At 37.7% G+C, this 19,869-nt stretch overlaps 1 protein-coding gene across 3 annotated transcripts in view; it reads right to left on the reverse strand.

Moving 5' to 3' along the window:
* Positions 1-201: 201 nt before the first annotated feature.
* Positions 202-19,869, reverse strand: part of LOC130216498 (uncharacterized) — a 29,906-nt gene continuing 10,238 nt past the window's right edge. For 2 of the 3 annotated variants that reach the window (XM_056448396.1, XM_056448395.1), the window contains 8 exons: positions 18,814-19,122; positions 15,149-15,457; positions 13,893-14,201; positions 12,557-12,865; positions 6,969-7,268; positions 6,330-6,632; positions 5,581-5,883; positions 202-4,548 (listed from right to left, as the gene is read on the reverse strand). In XM_056448396.1, the coding sequence (XP_056304371.1) occupies positions 4,226-4,548; positions 5,581-5,883; positions 6,330-6,632; positions 6,969-7,268; positions 12,557-12,865; positions 13,893-14,201; positions 15,149-15,457; positions 18,814-19,122 (2,465 nt within the window). In that variant the 3' untranslated portion in view covers positions 202-4,225. The remainder of the gene's footprint in view (positions 4,549-5,580; positions 5,884-6,329; positions 6,633-6,968; positions 7,269-12,556; positions 12,866-13,892; positions 14,202-15,148; positions 15,458-18,813; positions 19,123-19,869) is intronic. The other variant, XM_056448397.1, reaches the window with a different exon arrangement.

Genomic DNA, 19,869 nt, shown 5'->3' on the forward strand with positions numbered 1-19,869 from the left:
TTTGTTACATTATTAAATAAACTTGCTTTCATTTTAATTCTTGTGCCTCATACTTTACTTTGGGGGAAAACATAAGGTTTGCAAATACAATAATTCAGCTCTGCTTTGGGTTCATTTTACAACTTTAGACTGTCAGTCAGCACATAACAGCTTTGCAAGTTTGCATGTGTTAACTGGAAATAAAAGATGCACAATAATAGATATTTTTAAAAAGACTTTATTATTGTCTCTGAAAACATTTTTAAGTTAGCGCACACTTTATTTACATCAAGAAAACCAATTCTAAAGATGGTACCTGGCCATTAAAAATAAAGTAAAATAAACCATTGATGGAAAGAAACCTGTTTAAAGCGGTCATATCTTAATAGATGTGGCTGTGTTTGTTAAAACAGCATTCTGGGAAGCTGCTGACCTCTAGATCATAACAGCACTGAGGGTAAAATTAGTCAAAAGGAAAACTGAGCACACTCACAAAAATAAATATGCGCACACACCTCAAAATATATTCATGCTAATCTTCTTCTGGTCTGCATGCAGCAAAACTATATTCATGCATATTTAGTTTCAACATAGAAGCTCTTAGCGATGCTGATGTGTGCATCAAATTCTGACTCTCTATATAAATGTCGCAGAAATTGAGATTTAATTAACATTTAGCGCACTCTAAAAATGCTGGGTGTCATAACACAACATTGGGTCAAATATATGGGTTAAATATATTGGGTTAAACAGTGTCATTTTTATTTTTTTATTGCAATTACAACACACAAACCTACAGCATAAATGATCTCATACGTTTATATCTTGTAGTCAACAACTTACAAAAGAAAAAACTAAATAGCAAGGAAAATAAAGACAAATAAAAATAACAACATGTGTGCTGTCCACATACATAAATAAAATAAAATATAAAAAATTGCTTAAATAAAATTGTTTTAAAATAAAATAAAAAAAAAATAGTAATAAGTTGAGCCACCTATTACAAAACATGGTCGCCATTTTTCACCAACAGTACATATCTTCTATTTTCTCATCAGGTATATCCCTGCTATTTTCTTTTTTGAAATAAGACATAAAAAGGTTCCAAGCATCTTCAAAAACCTCTTCTTTAATAGTATATGTAATAGTAAATTATCTTTAATAATATATGTAATTATCTCTAGTGACATATTTACTGCGATCTCCTTAAACCACCTCTCTACACTTGGAGCCTCCAAATTTTTCCAATAAAGTGCTAGAAATTGTTTAGCTTAACAAATATATATATATATATTCTCTTCTCAAATAATGTAATATATAACTTTTTGGTTCAAGAGGGATAGTGACATTCATTATTTTATTATGCACTCCTTTCCAGAAAATCAGGATCTCTTTACACTGCCACACAATGAAAGAGCGTTCCTTTACCTGAATGCCATTTAGGAGTGATCAACGATATTGTCATTGAATTTTAGTAACAGTGGGGTTATATAAACCCGCATTAGCCAGTTATGTGTTCATTTCAATCTTACTGTGTTCAGAGTTTGTGTCTGAGCCTCTCTACAGGCTTTCTAAATGAAAGTTCCTGATTGAGATCTTTTTTCCATGCTTCTGACAGAGTTTGCAGATTCCTGAGATCCTTCAACACATGTTATATTGTAAAATGTGTAACTTAACAATAAAGTGTCTGGGTTGTCTATATTTGACCCAGCGTTGTGTGGTGAACAGACAGAAAGTCACTGGTGGAGCATCAACTATACTTTTGCTTAATTCACTGATATGTGAAAACTTTATAACTGAAATACAAATAATTTAACACGCACATTTTATTAAATCACACTTCACGATATAGCAAACCTATTTAATGAACATTTCAACTAGTAATTTAAAGGGACATTTCACCCAAAAATGACAATTCTGTCATCATTTACTCTGCCTTCACTTGTCACACATCTGTTAGATTTATTTCTTCTGTTGAAAACAAAAGACATTTTGAAGAAATGTTGGATATCTCTATCAGCTTTTCCTATAATGGAAGTCAATGTTTTCAGCTTTCCAACATTTTTCATGGACAAAGGGAAATCAATAAAGGTTTGTGACCACTTGAGGATGAGTAAATGTGAATTTTTGTGGGGTAAACGGTCTCTTCAATAGCCATCCATGTAATGTAACACATATCAAACATTGAGATCACAGCCAAAGTTGTTTACAACCCAAAAAAAGAACAGACCTTTAAGGCCCTCTGCTGAATAAATAGTCAAAACACTTTTTCTCAAACTTACAAACCTGCCAATAGCTGCACTCGCATCCTACGGTATTGACCAATGATTGCACATCAATAACATGCACAGGTTTAACTACACTGCAAAAAAAGGCTTTTCTTACTTAAGATTTTTTGCCTTATTTCTAGATTTCTTTCTTATTTCTATCTAAAAACAAACAAACAAAAAAATCCCCAAAATGTTTTTTCCACTGTATCAAATCTAAAGTTTTCAAAGCGATTATGAATTTTCAGGAAGGTCTGTTTAACTCACAAATTACTCAGGATTTCTAGATCTGTATTTTAACTGATTCATTCAGTGCGTTTCTGCTGTCATCTGGAAAAAAAATCTGACAAAAAGGGAGAAGATCTTCATCTATTCTGTAGTTACCTACATTAATGTAGTACATTATCAATATCACTTCTGATAGAGACAAGTAACCTTGTCACAGTTGTGTCCTTAATTATTGTTTTTACTGGACTCAATTTAGTCAGGGAATTTGTACTTTTACTCAAGTGTTTGATTATTAAATTTCATCCACACTGCTAATATATGAGAGCAGAGCACACAACCAGAAGTTGCACAGATACATTTAACAATTCATAAATGATCTTTTAAAAATGATGCAAATTTCTTACCATAAATATATTAAAATAATTTGTAATATGTGTTACTAAGAATTTAATTTTAAAGATGATTTTTCTCAATATTTCAGATTTCAGATTAATTTTTAAATACTTGAATATCTGACTAATATTTTCCAACAAACCATACATCAATGCAATGTTTATTCAGCTTTCAGATAATTCATCCCAGGTTTTTGTTTTTAAATAGGCGTTTAATGACTGGTTTTGTTGTCCAGGGTCCGTATTTATCAAGCTTCTGTGAATTACTCATAATCAGATGTACTTTAAGTGAAGTGTAGTAAATATTAAGCATCAGTTTTAAAGGTGACTTAGATATTGCTTAATAATATTAGCAAGTTTGGCATGTTGTCCTTGGAGAGAACCCTGAGCTCGGAGATAATTGAGCACAGGGCTGCCTGGTCGAAAAGCATGTAAGGGGGTACGTGATCAGGTAGTTCTCGAGAGTTCCCCCTGGTAAAAGAGGGAAGATGGGGTGGATGCGGGATTCTTTGAAAAATTAAGATAAGTGAGTAATGATAGACGGGCTACTTACAGTGAGTGTGGATTAATCTGATTGGCTTACTAATGATTGGATGGGAGACCAGCTTTAAATGTGCAACTTCACTTCGCTGTGCCACAACTGTGATTTTGGATAATGACATAGAAATAGAAAAATCTAAAATAGCCAAATATAAATTATTAAAAACAAAACAACTGTTATTTATCTGGTGCACTAAAGCAACATGGACAACTACTGTAGCACAAGGCTGTACTTTTATATTCCGGCTTCCAGCAAATCACTGGAAAGAGCTGTTAGTATTTGTGGTGACAATCAAGCAGGGACACATAAAAAAAATAATCTGTTTCACAAGGTTCAGATTTTTTTCAAACTGCAAGTTAACTCACGTGTACCACTCATCTTACTCTCTTAGCGCATCACTATTCAGTCAACAAGATCACTGAAAAATATGCATTGTGCAGTTGTCTACTCTACAGCCCCAACACAAACCCTTACTACCAACTCCAAACCACTTGAGAGAGCGGACTAAATAACTGGAAGTGGAAGAGTCATTAGCTTTAAGAAATGTGATAACTTGCTTTTATACTTACTGTACGTGGTGCGAATTCATGAATTTACTTTCAAACTTAAGACTAAAATGGCACTTTGAGAAGCTTGATAAATACAGCCCCAGGGTCACAAATGTAGTGAGATCTTCCAGGCCCTGTTTAGATCCGTTAAGATGCAGATTGTCATTTCAAGGCTTTAGTTGAGCAAATATGTTAGAAAATTTGATTTTAGCACTTTTTAAAAAACCAATAATAGATTTGAGTATCATTTAAAAGTTAATTAGAGTTAAGTTACCCACCAGAAACGGTAACATTGACTTTCAAGCAAACGTTTTTCTTGTGTCTATTCCAGAGTTTTAGCTGATAAACTCCAGAGTGATATCTTCTGGTGTTTTTCACGGTCAGAGATGCGGTTTGATGGTGCAGCTCCAGCCTGCCTCTGAATCTCTCATCATCCCCGTATGAAGTCTTACTGACGTCTCCGTTCATTCCAGATGCTAGCGTCACACCTTCAAATGTCCACTGCAGTTGGTCATCTCGCTCTACATTAAAATTAGTGATCAAAATTAAGCTTTCTTCCGCCGTCACAGACACCGTGTTTGGATCAGAATAATCTGGAGAACAAACAGAGAAAGTTACTCATATTGAGAAAAAAATAAAGATATACTATCTCTTCGCATAGGACGGTGTGTCCTTCAGTATATCTCCTTTGTTTTCAAAAACGTAGACAAAACATGCGGTTAGTTTTTTTAAACCCACATGAGTCATGTAGATTTTAAAATACACATCGCTCCAAGCGGAGAACCATTGATTTTTCAAAATATTATAACATAACAAAGGCCCATTTACTGAAATTATGTAACCTTGCCAGTAAAGCTTCATGAAGCACTGCTTAGAAAGCAGCCATCACTATTTAGTAATATGAAGTAACATGACAGGCGGCTCAGTGGATAGGACGGTTGCCTCACAGAAAAAAAAAAAAAATTTAAATCACTGGTTTCTGTGTGGGGTTTACATGTTCTGGTTGGGTGCTCCATGTTGTATGTGTATGTGTATGTGTGTGTGTTAATGAGAGAGTGAATGGGTGTTTCTCAGCAGTGGTTTTGGTGTACTCTCAGTGATGGTTTTGCAGCTGGACGGCATTTGCCACATAAAACATATGCCAGAGTAATTGGTGGTTCATTCCACTGTGGCAACCACTGATAAATCTGTGACTAAGCCGAAGGAAAGTGAGTGAGTGAAGTAACGAGACTAAAGGCTAATTTCTTTACACATAATTAGACCTATAGATTAATTATCAATGAGCTGTTGGCTCCTAATAACATTCTTGTTTTTCAGGTTTTAAAACAAAATATTTCTTACATTGTAATCAGGATCATAAGATTGCTTGAATACCGTCATTACACTGCATGACTATTTAAACCCGGAAATGAAAATTTCTGCAATATGGACATTTCTTTGACATTATATAACATTGATAAACACAAGGCATCACTCTAAATTTAAATAAGTACCATACTTTTTGTCTATAATTGAGCTTTTAAGTGATTTGCATCATGAAAACTGCTATACAAATCAATTTGAATTTAACCTAATTTGCCAATGTTGTATTTTGATAGTAAAGTCCGTTAAGCTGGAGCACTCACCACACACAAAAATTCTGAATGTGCTGTGCGTGGACTTTTTGCTGCTGACGATGTGTAGTTTATAAGCTCCAGAGTGTTCGTTTCTCGCGTTTCTGATGGTCAGAGATCCAGTCTTCTCGTCCAGCAGCAGTTTGTTTCTGAATCTCTCGTCTTCAGTAAATGTGGTCTCTTTGGTTTCTCCATTCATTTGAGCTATGAGATTGTTTTCGTCTTCAAACATCCACAGGATCAGATCATCTCTTTGTAATTCAGCCTGAACATTCAGAGTGATGTTGTTTCCCTCCTTTTCTAATATCATCCTCGCTTAGAAACAAACAAACAAAAAAAAGTTGAAATTAGATCAAGTCACAATGGGAAACTAAATGTTGACTGTAAAAGACTGGAGGTAATAATACTGAACCACTGTGATGACAGACTTTGGGTAAAGCATTTTAGTATGACCAAAACAACATTTTAGATCCTTTACAATTTGGTTAGTCTGCTGGTTTGTCTATTATTGTGTCACTAAAATGCCATTTATCTTATCACATGATATGTTAAAACAAAATCTCATACATATTTGATGCATATACTGTGCGCATGCATGTTTCCATCATAGTTAATGTAAAATGTTTCCTATTGGAAAAAAAGTTTATCCTATTCAGTTGTCCACATACATTTATGGACATTTGCAAAATTCATGTGATTTTAGGATTTCCATTAGGTATGTTTCAGTTTTCATCCAGAGAGGAAGTCTGAACATGACTCACCTCTGACAAACATTGAGAAGTGTTTGTAGGAGGTCCCTTTGCTGCTGTTGATCTTTAGTGTATAAAGTCCAGCGTGATCGGGTCTGGTGTTCTTGATGGTCAGAGATCCAGTCTTGTCATCCACCATCAGTCTGTCTTTAAATCTCCCACCTCCAACATAATTTTTATCTCTGCCCCTTCGCTTCATTTCAGCTATAAGAGTGTTTTCTTCTTCGTACAGCCACTGTATCTCATCTTTTTTATCAATTTCAACATGAACCTTTAGCGTGACAGGGTTTCCCTCCATCACTGACACTTTCTCGACTTTGTTGAAAAAGCACACAAAAAAATTGATCGTCAGTCACTTGACAAAGGGGAAAAAAAAAAAATCTATTATAATACAGTTACAATTATCAAATTACTTTCTAAAAGCAAAATAATATTTTAAGTGCTTTCTGAATGAAAATAACGCCAAACAAAGCCAGAAGGGAACATTTATGCGGCACTAAAACAGACACACACATTACTTTTTTATTATTAACAAAAATCCCCCAAAAATATTGAGTCAGTTAATATTACAATGCACACATATTGTGATTCCATGATAATATTACATTACATGCTTGCATTTCAACGCATCAACATCACTAAAATACTCACAGTTTACCAGCACTTTGAAGGTCTTGTTTGTGGTCGCCCTGCTGCTGTTGCTGATCTGTAGTTTGTACAGTCCTGCGTGATACTCTTTGATATCTTTGATGGTCAGAGATCCAGTTTTCTTGTCAGAGATCAGTCTGTTTGTAAATATCGCATCAGGACCATCGAATGTCTTTTTCATTTCAGCTATCTTTATCTGACTATCATCCTCTCCAAACATCCACAGGATCAAATCGCCTTTCTGTATTTCAGTGTCAGGGTTTAAAGTGACAGAACTTCCCTCTGTCACTAAAATCCCATCCTCTTCATTTGTGACAGAAGCACATAGAAACAGAGAAATACAAATACAAATTTAATTCAGATGCTCTTTATCAAAACTGAACAAAAACAATGAATTGATTAAATTAGTTTGTGGCAGTTAAAAAAAAAATGCGGCAGTAAATATTTAATGGCTATTAAAAAAAAATAGTACCACTAAAGCGATTATGAAAACTCTTTAAAGACTGAGTTGAAAGATTCAATTTTACCCGTCACATAAGCATTAGGAATACACAAATAAAATGAAGTGGATCTGAAAAGCATGGGTGTAATTATTAAAAGTTTCAAATTTGACCTCTATAGGTTTATCAATAAATTATTTAAGAACAAGGAAAAACATTAATTATTGCACTCATGTGATAAAAAAATGAATGTTTTCTTTGCGGTTATAAGAGTTTTAAAACTAGGTATGTAAAAATGTGCTGTAAAATGTACTCGTCAATTTGCTTTGCATAAGGTTGAGGTCATCTAACAAAGGCAAATATTTATGCAATGTTATTTTTTCCACAAGATATTTTGAGCTGAACAGTTCTTACTAACATGTTTAATATTACTAAAAGGTAACAGTTATTACAGGGTTCTTGCACCATTTTAAAGTTAAAATTTTATGCTTTTTAAGACCTCAACAAATATAATTTAAGACCCAAAAATTTCATAATTTCTTTGGAATAGGCTACTCAATTAAATGTCCTCATTAGATTTAAATTAATTGTGCGTCATCACAGTATAAATAACCGACAGTACCTGTCTTTTGGGTGTCTGGCGGTGGAATGAAACTGTTATAGCTGACTGTGAGGTGGCGTCTGAACTAGAGCTGTAATCGGGCCATAAAAGTTAGGCTCGATAGGGCCTGAGCCAGACAAGTACATTTTGATTGACAGCTTTTAAAAAGCCCGAACCCGTTTATAGCTCGACATTATTGCACATGCACACAGCTCTTTTGCCTTTTTTCATGAATGAGTCGTTTATACGTGTTAACATTACTTATTCAGAACATAGCCTATAGGCCACATGGAAGTTGGAAGATTAAGACTCATGAAAATTTGGCTATGTATTTTTGTGGGGGAACATCATTGAATTCACTGTAAATGGCTTTCGTGCAGTCCTGCGCTCACTGAGCATTATTGACCTGGCTAATTTAGCATGTTTTGGGTATGGCTAAGATTGTTTGTTCATCTTCCACCAGTCAAGAACATTCATTTCATCTTCCCTGTCAGCTCGCTGTACATTGCCGTTTAGTGCTCTACTGTAATACGCAGTGTATGAGCGACCGCTGAAATACCTTGGTGGCTAGAATGACTGTTCATATTGAACTAGCAGCTGGCCTGACCGCAGTCAAAATTCATTCTTTTTGGCTTCTCCGTCATCATTTGTTTCACCTTTGCAGGGATGGATTTTAATGTTGTAACAAACGATTTGATTACTGTCGCGCTAATCGAAATGCATTACATGACTGTTCATTTACTGCCCAAGCCCACCCGGCCCGACCCTGTCTAAAATGATAGAAATTAAGTCTGAACCCATCCGTCGGGTTCGGAGAAATTATATCTTCAGCTCTAGTCTGAACTAGTAACATTGTTAGGTCTAGCTACAAACAATGCAGGGATTAACCTGGACCCGCTATGACTAGCTGTTGCAATGTAAGTTACCGCTGGTGTTTTCCTCCTTTCATGTGCGACTCGACGGCTTTGAGCCCCATGGTCTCTAACGAAAAAGTGTTTTTGCAGAATTTACACAATGCCTAATTGCCACGTCGTTAAATTTACACTTTCCCATCTTTGCATTTTGAACCTGACCTCGACAACTGCGTAATGTCAGCACGCAGGTGCAGATCGACGTAAGTGTCTGTAGCCGACCTACTGCAATAAGCTAATAAATCACGGAGACTGTCATTTCTCTCCTGTTTCACACATATTAAATTAATCAACTATTAGATAATTTTCGGTGGACCACTGTGCTTCCCTATCGTCATAGAGTGGAGGAACTATGACGTCAATTTGTGTGCAAAAACCCGGAAGCAAGTTAGCATTTTAGCAGTTCCGGTTGCCTCATCCCAAAGTCAATTGGTTTTTTTCAATGGGATTTTAGTAAAATCGCTTAAATAAGGTTCTTGGCTAACACAAACTCAAGATACTTTCATATTTTATTCTACGACATGAAACACATCATTTACATAACACTCTTGATTTTTTAAATGGGTTACGCTTCTTTAAAAAGATGGTTGCTATCTAGTTGCTAAATGGCACTACAGGCGGTGTCGGAGACATTATACGTCATCGAGCTGAACTGGTCTGGAGCGCAGCCCGCTTGTGTTGGGCATTTGGATTAGTCTTTTATTTAAGTATTTTCATGAATAGTATTTTATAGTTTGTAGTATTTTTCTAATTGGGAATTCATATTGTGTGTAGATAATGCCTTCACTTGTAAAGACTGTCAAGACAGATTCATTTGTTGATCCTTTATTTTAATTAAACAATATTATGAAGATACAGCTTATCAGTGCAGCCTGTCTCTTTCCTGCTCTCAGTAATGCAAATATGTGAATAAATGTGTAAAAATACATACATATTATCTGTCATTTTAACGTGATCAATACATTTTTTCAACGGGTTTTTTTCTTCATCTAAACACATTTATCTCTGTCATAACTGCAGTATTTACGCTACTCCCTAAAATGTATAGCAGATGTGATTGTATGGGCTGCTTTTCGCTGTACTTCGTGACAAAAAAAGAATACTGAATGTTGTTCTGTGTCCATGATGGAACTTGCAGGCATATAGACTTGTCCCTCACGCCTCATCTCTGTCGTCTAAGGTAAGCGAGCTGTATGCACATGAGCGATACACTTATTTAAATGTCTTTAAATGCCATCTGAGTTTTAATAGTCATATCAAAGCAGTTAGTAAATCAGCATACTATCATCCCAAAAACATTGCAAGAATTAGATGCTTTGTTTCCAGTGAGGACTTAGAGAAACTTGTTCATGCTTTTATCAGCAGCAGGGTGGATTACTGTAATGGCCTCCTCACTGGCCTTCCCAAAAAGACAGTCAGACAGTTGCAGCTCATCCAGAACGCTGCGGCCAGACTTCTGACCAGAACCAGGAAATAAGAGCACATCACACCTGTCCTCAGGTCTTTACACTGGCTCCCAGTTACATTCAGAATAGAGTTTAAAGTATTATTACTGGTCTATAAATCACTAAATGGCCTAGGACCTCAATACATTACAGATATGCTCACTGAATACAAACCTAACAGATCACTCAGATCTTTAGGATCAAATAGATTAGAAATCCCAAGAGTTCAGTCAAAGCAGGGTGAATCGGCTTTCAGCTACTACGCCCCTCGCTGCTGGAATCAGCTTCCAGAAATGATCAGATGTGCTCCAACATTAGGCACATTCAAATCAAGACTGAAAACACATCTGTTTAGCTGTGCCTATACTGAATGAGCACTGTGCTACGTCCGACAGATCGAACTACTATGTTTTTCTCTTCTTTTTAATTCTTTTATAACACATTTTATCAGCTTTTATTTATTTTATTTTATTTTTATTCTTACCATTTTTATGTTTGTTTTATTTCTCTTATAATTGTTTCTTTTATTCCTGTTTATGTAAAGCACTTTGAATTGCCACTGTGTATGAAATGTGCTATAGAAATAAACTTGCCTTGCCTTGCCTTGCCTTTAAATGTACATACAGTTTTAAAACTTTTACAACAACCGTAAAGCAAAACAAAACGTATTTCCCACGTAAAAACTATCCAAAAGGCACGTAGGTTTACGTGTATTTGCGTATTTATTTGTTTATAATATATAGCGTGGATTATAATATAATAAACCAAGAGAGTAAATCTGTCATGGACCTTATTTATAAAAATAAGCTTGAGAAGTTGTCAGAAGCAGGGTGGTGCTGACGTCACAGACGAGCGCCCTGAAAGCACTGTAGTCCGTTTATAGCCTAATGTTAGCTTTTCAGTTCTTGCGTTTGCATTTAGCACTTTTGGATCTTAAAAGTTGTATTTTTGTGTGAGGATTATCCGGCTGGACAAAACGTGTAAGTGTAATGAACTGTGTTTAAACACAGAGCTTACAGATCTTATTATTTTCAATCTTCAAAAAGCCTATGGGAAAATCCTATGGGGATTTTATCGACTGAACCAGTTTTATGCTAGCAGCCGATTCACCTACAAGGTGACATCATAGTTCCTCCACTCTATTAAGGACACCGGCTAAAAATTTTATACCCAACAGCCACTTTACGATAAATTTAAGACAATTGAAGATCTTAATTTCCAGGATTTAAATTTTTAAGACTTTTTAAGGACACGCGAGATTCAATGATTCAATGCATGTGATTGACTGTTTGCTCCTGATGTCCCATCTTAATGTGCACACACTTTAACAGAGTTAACAGAGAAAGTTGTCAATCACGGTCATGGTACAAATAAAGCCTGATTGTACTGGTTTGGTTTGGTTTAGTAAACCCCTAATCCTATAACTCTGAGCCCTGTTTACATTAATATGTTTTAGTTTTAAAACGCATAAGCTCTGCGACGGTTACGCCATACATCCACACTACGCTGGAGTTTTCGAGCGCCGAAAACAGAGTTTTTTGAAAATGCTAAAGAGGCCGTATTCATTCTAAAACACTGCTGCTCCGTGTGAGTGTGGATGTGGAAAAACGGAGACATCTGAAAACGGAGGCGGGGCTGCAGACATTCGCCTCTCTGATTGGGGCTTTTTCCTGAATATTAAGTAGCCTACACACAGTTCAGTCCTGCATCCTCTCCTTGTAAGTTCAGACTTCGCAAGTTTGAGATGGAAAACAAACTCCTGAGAACTGTGTGCATATTTATAACAAAACTGAGCCTAACATCACTGCTTCCTTTCATTTTCAATGTTTTAATAAGCAATAATGGCCATTATAAAAGTATAACGTACATCAAGTCTATACTTTATAGGAAATAAAGGCAAGCAATTGGTCAAATGTGCAGTTACTATTGTAAGAAAATATCATTAGTTGGTACATACTGTACATTCAATAACACCTTCGTTTCAAATGACACAATCTAATACTGTTAATATGAAATAAGCCTGCTGCTCCTGAGCAGATTTGAGCTACCAGAACTGTTGGTATAACAACAACTCTCAGATCAATTCAAATCATCAATAACCAGATCAAGCTAAATGAGTAATCCACATATGAAGAACGGACCCCTGAGTTTTCAACACTGACATTCATTTCATTTAAAGACTTGAGATACTCACGTATGAGAGTAAAAATGAAAGTTTGGTATGAGGTCCCCGTGTTGCTGATGATCTTCAGTTTATAGACTCCAACATATTTGCTTGTTGTGTTTGTTATTGTTATAGATCCAGTTGTAGCGTCCAGCCTCAGTTTGTCTCTGAATCTCCCATCAGCACCATCACCTGTGGAGATCTCTCTGGTATTGAATTCATTGATACGAGTCTCTTGAGGTCCAAACGTCCACAGTATCTGATCGTTTCTCTGAATTACAGCATCAGGCTTTAGAGTGACAGATTGTCCCTCCTTCACAGACATCATCCTTGCTTCATCTGTCACAGCAGCACATAAACATGGTCAAATGTGGATATTATGAATTAATCTTATTTAGCATTTGATTAAATGTTAAACTAAAACCAATGACCAATAATGCTACATGAACTGACTTGCTAGTAGAGATGAAGACATTCCAATTCTCCTGCTTTTACTGCTGAAATTTGAGTGTAATGCACTGCGTGAGCACTAATCTTCCTTTATATGGAAGTGCTCCGGTACTTAGACTGCTGATCTAGTGGATGATCAGTAACATAAAATGTGCAGCACACTGCTCTTTACTAATGTCAACAAAAGGCAGTGCAGTGCATCTTGCTTATGAGCCTTTAGGTATTGAAAGAAGACAATTAAAAATAAATGTATTTCCAATCTGACATGTAATGGGGAGAGAGGACGAAAAATGAGTTAAGCAGATGGAGGATTCAAACAGTTGATAATTGATTACGTCAAAACATGTTGCTGTGCCCTTTACGAGCTACGCCACTCAGACTGCTGTTAGTGGTGCTCTTTAGTTATAATGTCTCTGTTAATCAGAGATTGAAGGATGGGAATCATGTAAATAGTTTATTCCAACGAGGTGCGCTATTTGCAATTAGCCTAAATAGACACTCTGAAATTTTCCCCCCTTGCAGGGGCTCCAAGGGCGCACAGGCCCCTGGGTCCATTCCCATGATGCCCATTGTTTAATCCGGCCATGGATAGGGGTAAGTGGAAGGGCTAAGTGATACAATTGGGATTGGGCCATAATTTTTGCTTGTAAACCGAGCTGTCAATCACAGTATCTTTTGTTTCAAGGCACGTGATGCACACACTCATGAACTCCAAATCAAATTTTGAGTTAACAGAGAAAGTTAATCAGGGTCACGGTACAAACAAAACCAGACAGCACTGGTTTGATTTAGTTTAGTAAACTTAAAAGTAATCATCCTGAGATTTTTTAGCCACCAGCATGGAACAAGCACCTAACCATCACCTCTGAGTTTTCAACACTCACTATTATATCAGTTAAAGACTTGAGATACTCACATGTGAGAGTAAGTATGAATGTTTGGTATGAGGTCCCTGTGCTGCTGATGATCTTCAGTTTATAGTCTCCAACATGTTTGCTTGTTGCGTTTCTTATTGTTAATGATCCCATCATAGAGTCCAGCATCAGCCTGTCTCTGAATCTCCCATCAGCACCATCACCTTTGGAGATCTCTCTGGTATCGACTTCATTGATATGAGTCTCTTGTGGTCCAAACGTCCACAGTATCTGATCGTCTCTCTGAATTACAGCATCAGGCTTTAGAGTGACAGATTCTCCCTCCTTCACCGACAACATCCTTGCTTCATCTGTCACAGCAGCACATAAACATGGTGAAATGTGGATATTATGAATTAATCTTATTTAGCATTTGATTAAATGTTAAACTAAAACCAATAACCAATAATGGTACATGAACTGACTTGTTAGTAGAGATGAAGACAATTCAATTCTCCTGCTTTTACTGCTGAAATTGGAGTGTAATGCACTGCGTGAGCACTAATCTTTATTTATATGGAAGTGCTCCGGAACAAAGACTGCTGATCCAGTGGATGATCAGTAACACAAAATGTGCAGCACACTGCTCTTTACTAATGTCAACAAAAGGCAGTGCAGTGCATCTTGCTTACGAGCCTCTAGGTATAGTTAGAAGCACAAAACTGTACTTTGTATTTTCACTATTCTCATATGTAAGCATCCACAAGAATACAAGATTAACATACCAGACATGCTGTAGAAAGCATTTTCACAGTCTCCAGGCTTTTCTGACAGACAGCCTAGGACATTTCTCAAACCTCTTCGTTTGTAGTGTGGTGTTGAAAAATCTTTGTTTATAGGGCTACATGGCCCTTACCCCTACACCTTCAAGCAGTGGAGAATCAAGACACCACTACTCCTTCACATGAATGTGCGAAACAAGAGGTAGAGGTGAGTGGAAGGGCTAAGTGTTAGAATTATGACTGGGCAATAATTTTTGCTTGTAAACCGAACTGTCAATCACAGTCTCTTTTGTTTCAAGGCACGTGATGCATACGCTCATGGACTCCAGATCAAATTCTGAGTTAACAGAGAAAGTTGATAATCAGGTTAATGGTACTAAATTAGCCCGACAGCACTGGTTTGATTTGGTTTAGTAAACTTAAAAAGTAATCATAACCTGAGTTTGTTTAGCCACCAGCATGGAACAGTCACCTAATCATCACTTCTGAGTTTTCAACACTCACCATTATATCAGTTAAAGACTTGAGATACTCACATGTGAGAGTAAGAATGAATGTTTGGTATGAGGTCCCTGTGCTGCTGATGACCTTCAGTTTATAGACTCCAACATGTTCGCTTGCTGTGTTTGTTATTGTTACAGATCCAGTCGTAGGGTCCAGTTTCAGTCTGTCTCTACATCTCCCTTCAGCACCATCACCTTTGGAGATCTCTCTGGTATTGACTTCACTGATACGAGTCTCTTGTGGTCCAAACGTCCACAGTATCTGATCGTTTCTCTGAATTACAGCATCAGGCCTAAGAGTGACAGATTCTCCCTCCTTCACCGACATCATCTTTGCTTCATCTGTCACAGCAGCACATGAACATGGTGAAATGTGGATATGAATTAATCTTATTTAGTATTTGATAAAATATAGTTGAACTTAAACCAATAACCAATAATGCTACATGAACTGACTTGTTAGTAGAGATGAAGACATTCCAATTCTCCTGCTTTTACTGCTGAAATTTGAGTGTAATGCACTGCGTGAGCAATAATCTTCCTTTATATGGAAGTGCTCTGGCACTAAGACTGCTGATCTAGTGGATGATCAGTAACATAAAATGTGCAGCACACTGCTCTTTACTAATGTCAACAAAAGGCAGTGCAGTGCATCTTGCTTACGAGCCTCTAGGCATTGCTAGAAGCACAAAACTGTACTTTGTATTTTCACTATTCTCATATTTATCTGAGATTATCATTATTCACCGCTTCTACGTAAATGTGGTTGTCATCTACCGCCCACTGGGTACATTAGGTCACTTCTTAGATGAACTGGATGTTCTTCTCTCATCTTTTTCTAATTATGACACTCCCTTGTTGGTCCTAGGTGACTTCAACATTCACATTGAAAGACCTCAAGCTGCTGACTTCCAGACTCTGCTTGCCTCTTATGCCCTCAAAAGAGCACCTACTTCTGCTACTCACAAATCAGGTAATTAGCTAGACCTTATTTACACTCGACATTGCTTTGCAGATCAAACACTAGTAACTCCACTACAAACATCGGATCATTTCCTTCTGTCTCTCAACATCCACATTACTCCTGAGCCACCACACACTCCAACTCTAGTTGCCTTTCGCAGAAACCTATGCTCTCTCTCACCCAATAGACTATCCACCATTGTTTCAGACTCTCTTCCTCCATCTTGCAAACTCTTTGCACTTGATACGAACAGTGCCACTGATACACTCTGCTCCACACTAGCATCATGTCTAGACAAAATATGTCCTCTTACATCCAGGCCAGCCCGTGCCAGTCCTCCTGCACCCTGGCTCTCTGATGTTCTCTGTGAGCATCACTCAAAACTTCGGGCTGCAGAGAGAATTGGGCAAAAAACTAAAAATCCTGAACAGCTCATAACATACCAAATTCATCTGTACTCTTTCTCGTCTGAGGTTACTTCTGCAAAGCAGACATACTTCCGTCAGAAAATCAACAGTGCCACCAATCCTCGCTCACTTTTAAAAACATTTTCCTCCCTCCTCTATCCTCCTCCTCCACCCGCATCCTCCACACTCACTACTGATGACTTTGCTACATTCTTTTGCACCAAAACTGCAAAAATCAGTGCTCAAATTGCTGCACCTACAACAAACGCAAGATACACCACCAACACCACACACACTCACCTCTTTTTCTCAGCTCTCTGAGTCTGAGGTGTCCAAACTCGTGCTATCTAGCCATGCAACCACCTGTCCGCTTGATCCCATTCCCTCTCATCTCTTGCAAGCCATTTCTCTTGCAGTCATACCAACACTGACTCACATAATTAACACATCTCTTGACTCTGGTTTATTCCCCACTTCATTTAAGCAGGCTAGGGTAACCCCACTGCTAAAGAAACAAACCTGGATCAAACGCTACTTGAAAACTACAGACCGGTATCCCTGCTTCCATTCATGGCCAAGATTCTGGAGAAAGTAGTGTTCAATCAAGTCCTGGACTTTCTTACTCAAAACAACCTCATGGACAACAAGCAATCTGGCTTTAAGAAAGGCCACTCAACTGAGACTGCCCTGCTCTCGGTTGTGGAGGATCTCAGACTGGCTAAAGCAGACTCTAAATCATCTGTCCTCATCTTGCAGGATTTATCAGCTGCTTTTGACACTGCAAACCACCAGATCCTGCTATCTACGCTTGAGTCACTGGGCGTTGCAGGCACTGTTATTCAATGGTTCAGATCTTACCTCTCTGACAGGTCATTCAGGGTGTCTAGGAGGGGAGAGGTGTCCAACTTACAGCATCTAAACACTTGGGGTATGAGTGATGACCAACTAAACTTCTCTGACCACATTTCTAGAACTGCTCGATCTTGCAGATTCGCACTCTATAACATCAGAAAGGTCCGACCCTTCCTATCTGAACATGCAGCTCAACTCATTGTTCAAGCTCTTGTTCTCTCCAAACTGGACTACTGCAACTCTCTACTAGCCGGGCTTCCAGCTAACTCTGTCAAACCTCTTCAGCTGATTCAGAACGCAGCAGCACGAGTGGTCTTTGATGAACCCAAAAGAGCACGTCACTCCGCTACTCACCCGTTTGCACTGGCTGGCAGTTGCTGCTCGCATCAAATTCAAAGCTCTGATGTTTGCTTACAAAGCGACCTCTGGCTTTGCTCCTTCTTATCTGCTCTCAGTTCTGCAGATTTATGTGCCCTCCAGAAACTTGCGTTCTGTGAATGAACGTTGCCTCATGTTTCCATCCCTAAGAGGGAAGAAATCCCTTTCCCGAACTCTCGCATTCAATCTGCCCAGTTGGTGGAATGAACTCCCTAACTGCATCAGAATTGCAGAGTCACTTGCTGTCTTCAAGAAATGACTAAAAACTAAACTATTTAGTCTCCACTTTCCTTCCTAATCTGTAACTGCCTCTCTGACTATACCACTAACTGTACTCTCTCTTTCAAAAAAACATTTTACATTACTAATGCTTTGCTTCTTAGACTTTACACACCTGAAACTTGCCTATAACACTTATTCACTGTTGCTCTTATGGTTGTGTAAATTGCTTCCTTGTCCTCATTTGTAAGTCGCTTTGGATAAAAGCATCTGCTAAATGACTAAATGTAAATGACTAAATGTCATGCAAGTAGACATGCTATAGAAAGCATTTTCACAGTCTCCAGACTTTTCTGACAGACAGCCTAGGACATTTCTCAAACCTCTTCGTTTGTAGTGTGGTGCTGAAAAATCTTTGTTTATAGGGCTGCATGGCCCTTACCCCTACACCTCCAAAGAAGTAGAGAATCAGGACACCACTACCCCTTCACATGAATGTGTAAAACAAGAGGTAGAGGTGAGTGGAAGGGCTAAGTGTTAGAACTGGGATTGGGCCATAATTTTTGCTTGTAAACTGAGGTGTCAACCACAATATCTTTTGTTTCAATGCACGTGATTGGCTGTTTACTCCTGTTGTCCTGCCAACCTGTGCACACACTCATGAACTCCAGATCAAATTCTGAGTTAACAGAGAAAGTTGATAATCAGGTTCATGGTACAAAATTAGCCCGACAGCACTGGTTTGATTTGGTTTAGTAAACTTAAAAAGTAATCATATCCTGAGTTTGTTTAGCCAGCAGCATGGAACAGGCACATAATCATCACTTCTGAGTTTTCAACACTCACCATTATATCAGTTAAAGACTTGAGGTACTCACGTATGAGAGTAAGAATGAATGTTTGGCATGAGGTCCCTGTGCTGCTGATGATCTTCAGTTTATAGACTCCAACATGTTCGCTTGCTGTGTTTGTTATTGTTACTGATCCAGTCATAGAGTCCAGCGTCAGTCTGTCTCTGAATCTCCCATCAGCACCATCACCTGTGGAGATCTCTCTGGTATTGACTTCAGCGATAACAGTCTCTTCAGGTCCAAACGTCCACAGTATCTGATCGTCTCTCTGAATTACAGCATCAGGCTTTAGAGTGACAGATTGTCCCTTCTTCACAGACACTATCTTCTCTTCATCTGTCACAGCAGTACATAAACATTGTGACGTGAATATTATTAATTAATTTCATTTAGTATTTGATTGAATGTTAATGAAATAAAACTAATAACCAATAATGCTACATGAACTGACTTGTTAGTAGAGATGCAGACACTCTCATTCGCCTGTTTTACTGCTTTTATCTGAAAACCAAACATCCAGTGCTGTTAATGTCAGGGAAAACTCTGGCAGGCAGTATGTTATAGAAAAAGGGTAACAAAAACACAAGAAATCCCAAGGCCAAACAAAAACCTGGCAAAAACTAGACCACAATGAGCAAGCAACAAAGAAAACTAGGAATGCACTAGAATGAAAATTTAAGGTCAGAAACCCAGTGTTCTGGATGCACTTTGCCCAATATCAAAACTGCTTTAAACTCATCTAGATAACTTAAATTCTGACACTGATTAAAAAAAGGCAATAAAATAATTACAATTTACGAGAGGTGTCATTTTACCAATGTTGCCATGTCAGAAAGGTAGCACTACTGCGAGCAGCAGGAACAAGCATACAACATAGAAATGTCCTGTCAGTGCATTATTTGAGCAGACTTTGCTTTTCCAGTGAGCATGTAACACTCATGCATAGTTAAGTATATGTGTACAAGAGCGGAATATCCAAAGTGTGGTATAGAGTTATTTTAAATCGTCAAGCTTGTGCAAGCTAGTTAACAATACACTCTGTTGTTCTCGTGGTTTGATCAGCGCAATAATAAACCAGCATTG

This window comes from Danio aesculapii, chromosome 22 (assembly GCF_903798145.1).
Source record: "Danio aesculapii chromosome 22, fDanAes4.1, whole genome shotgun sequence".
NCBI classification, from domain to species: Eukaryota; Metazoa; Chordata; class Actinopteri; order Cypriniformes; family Danionidae; genus Danio; species Danio aesculapii.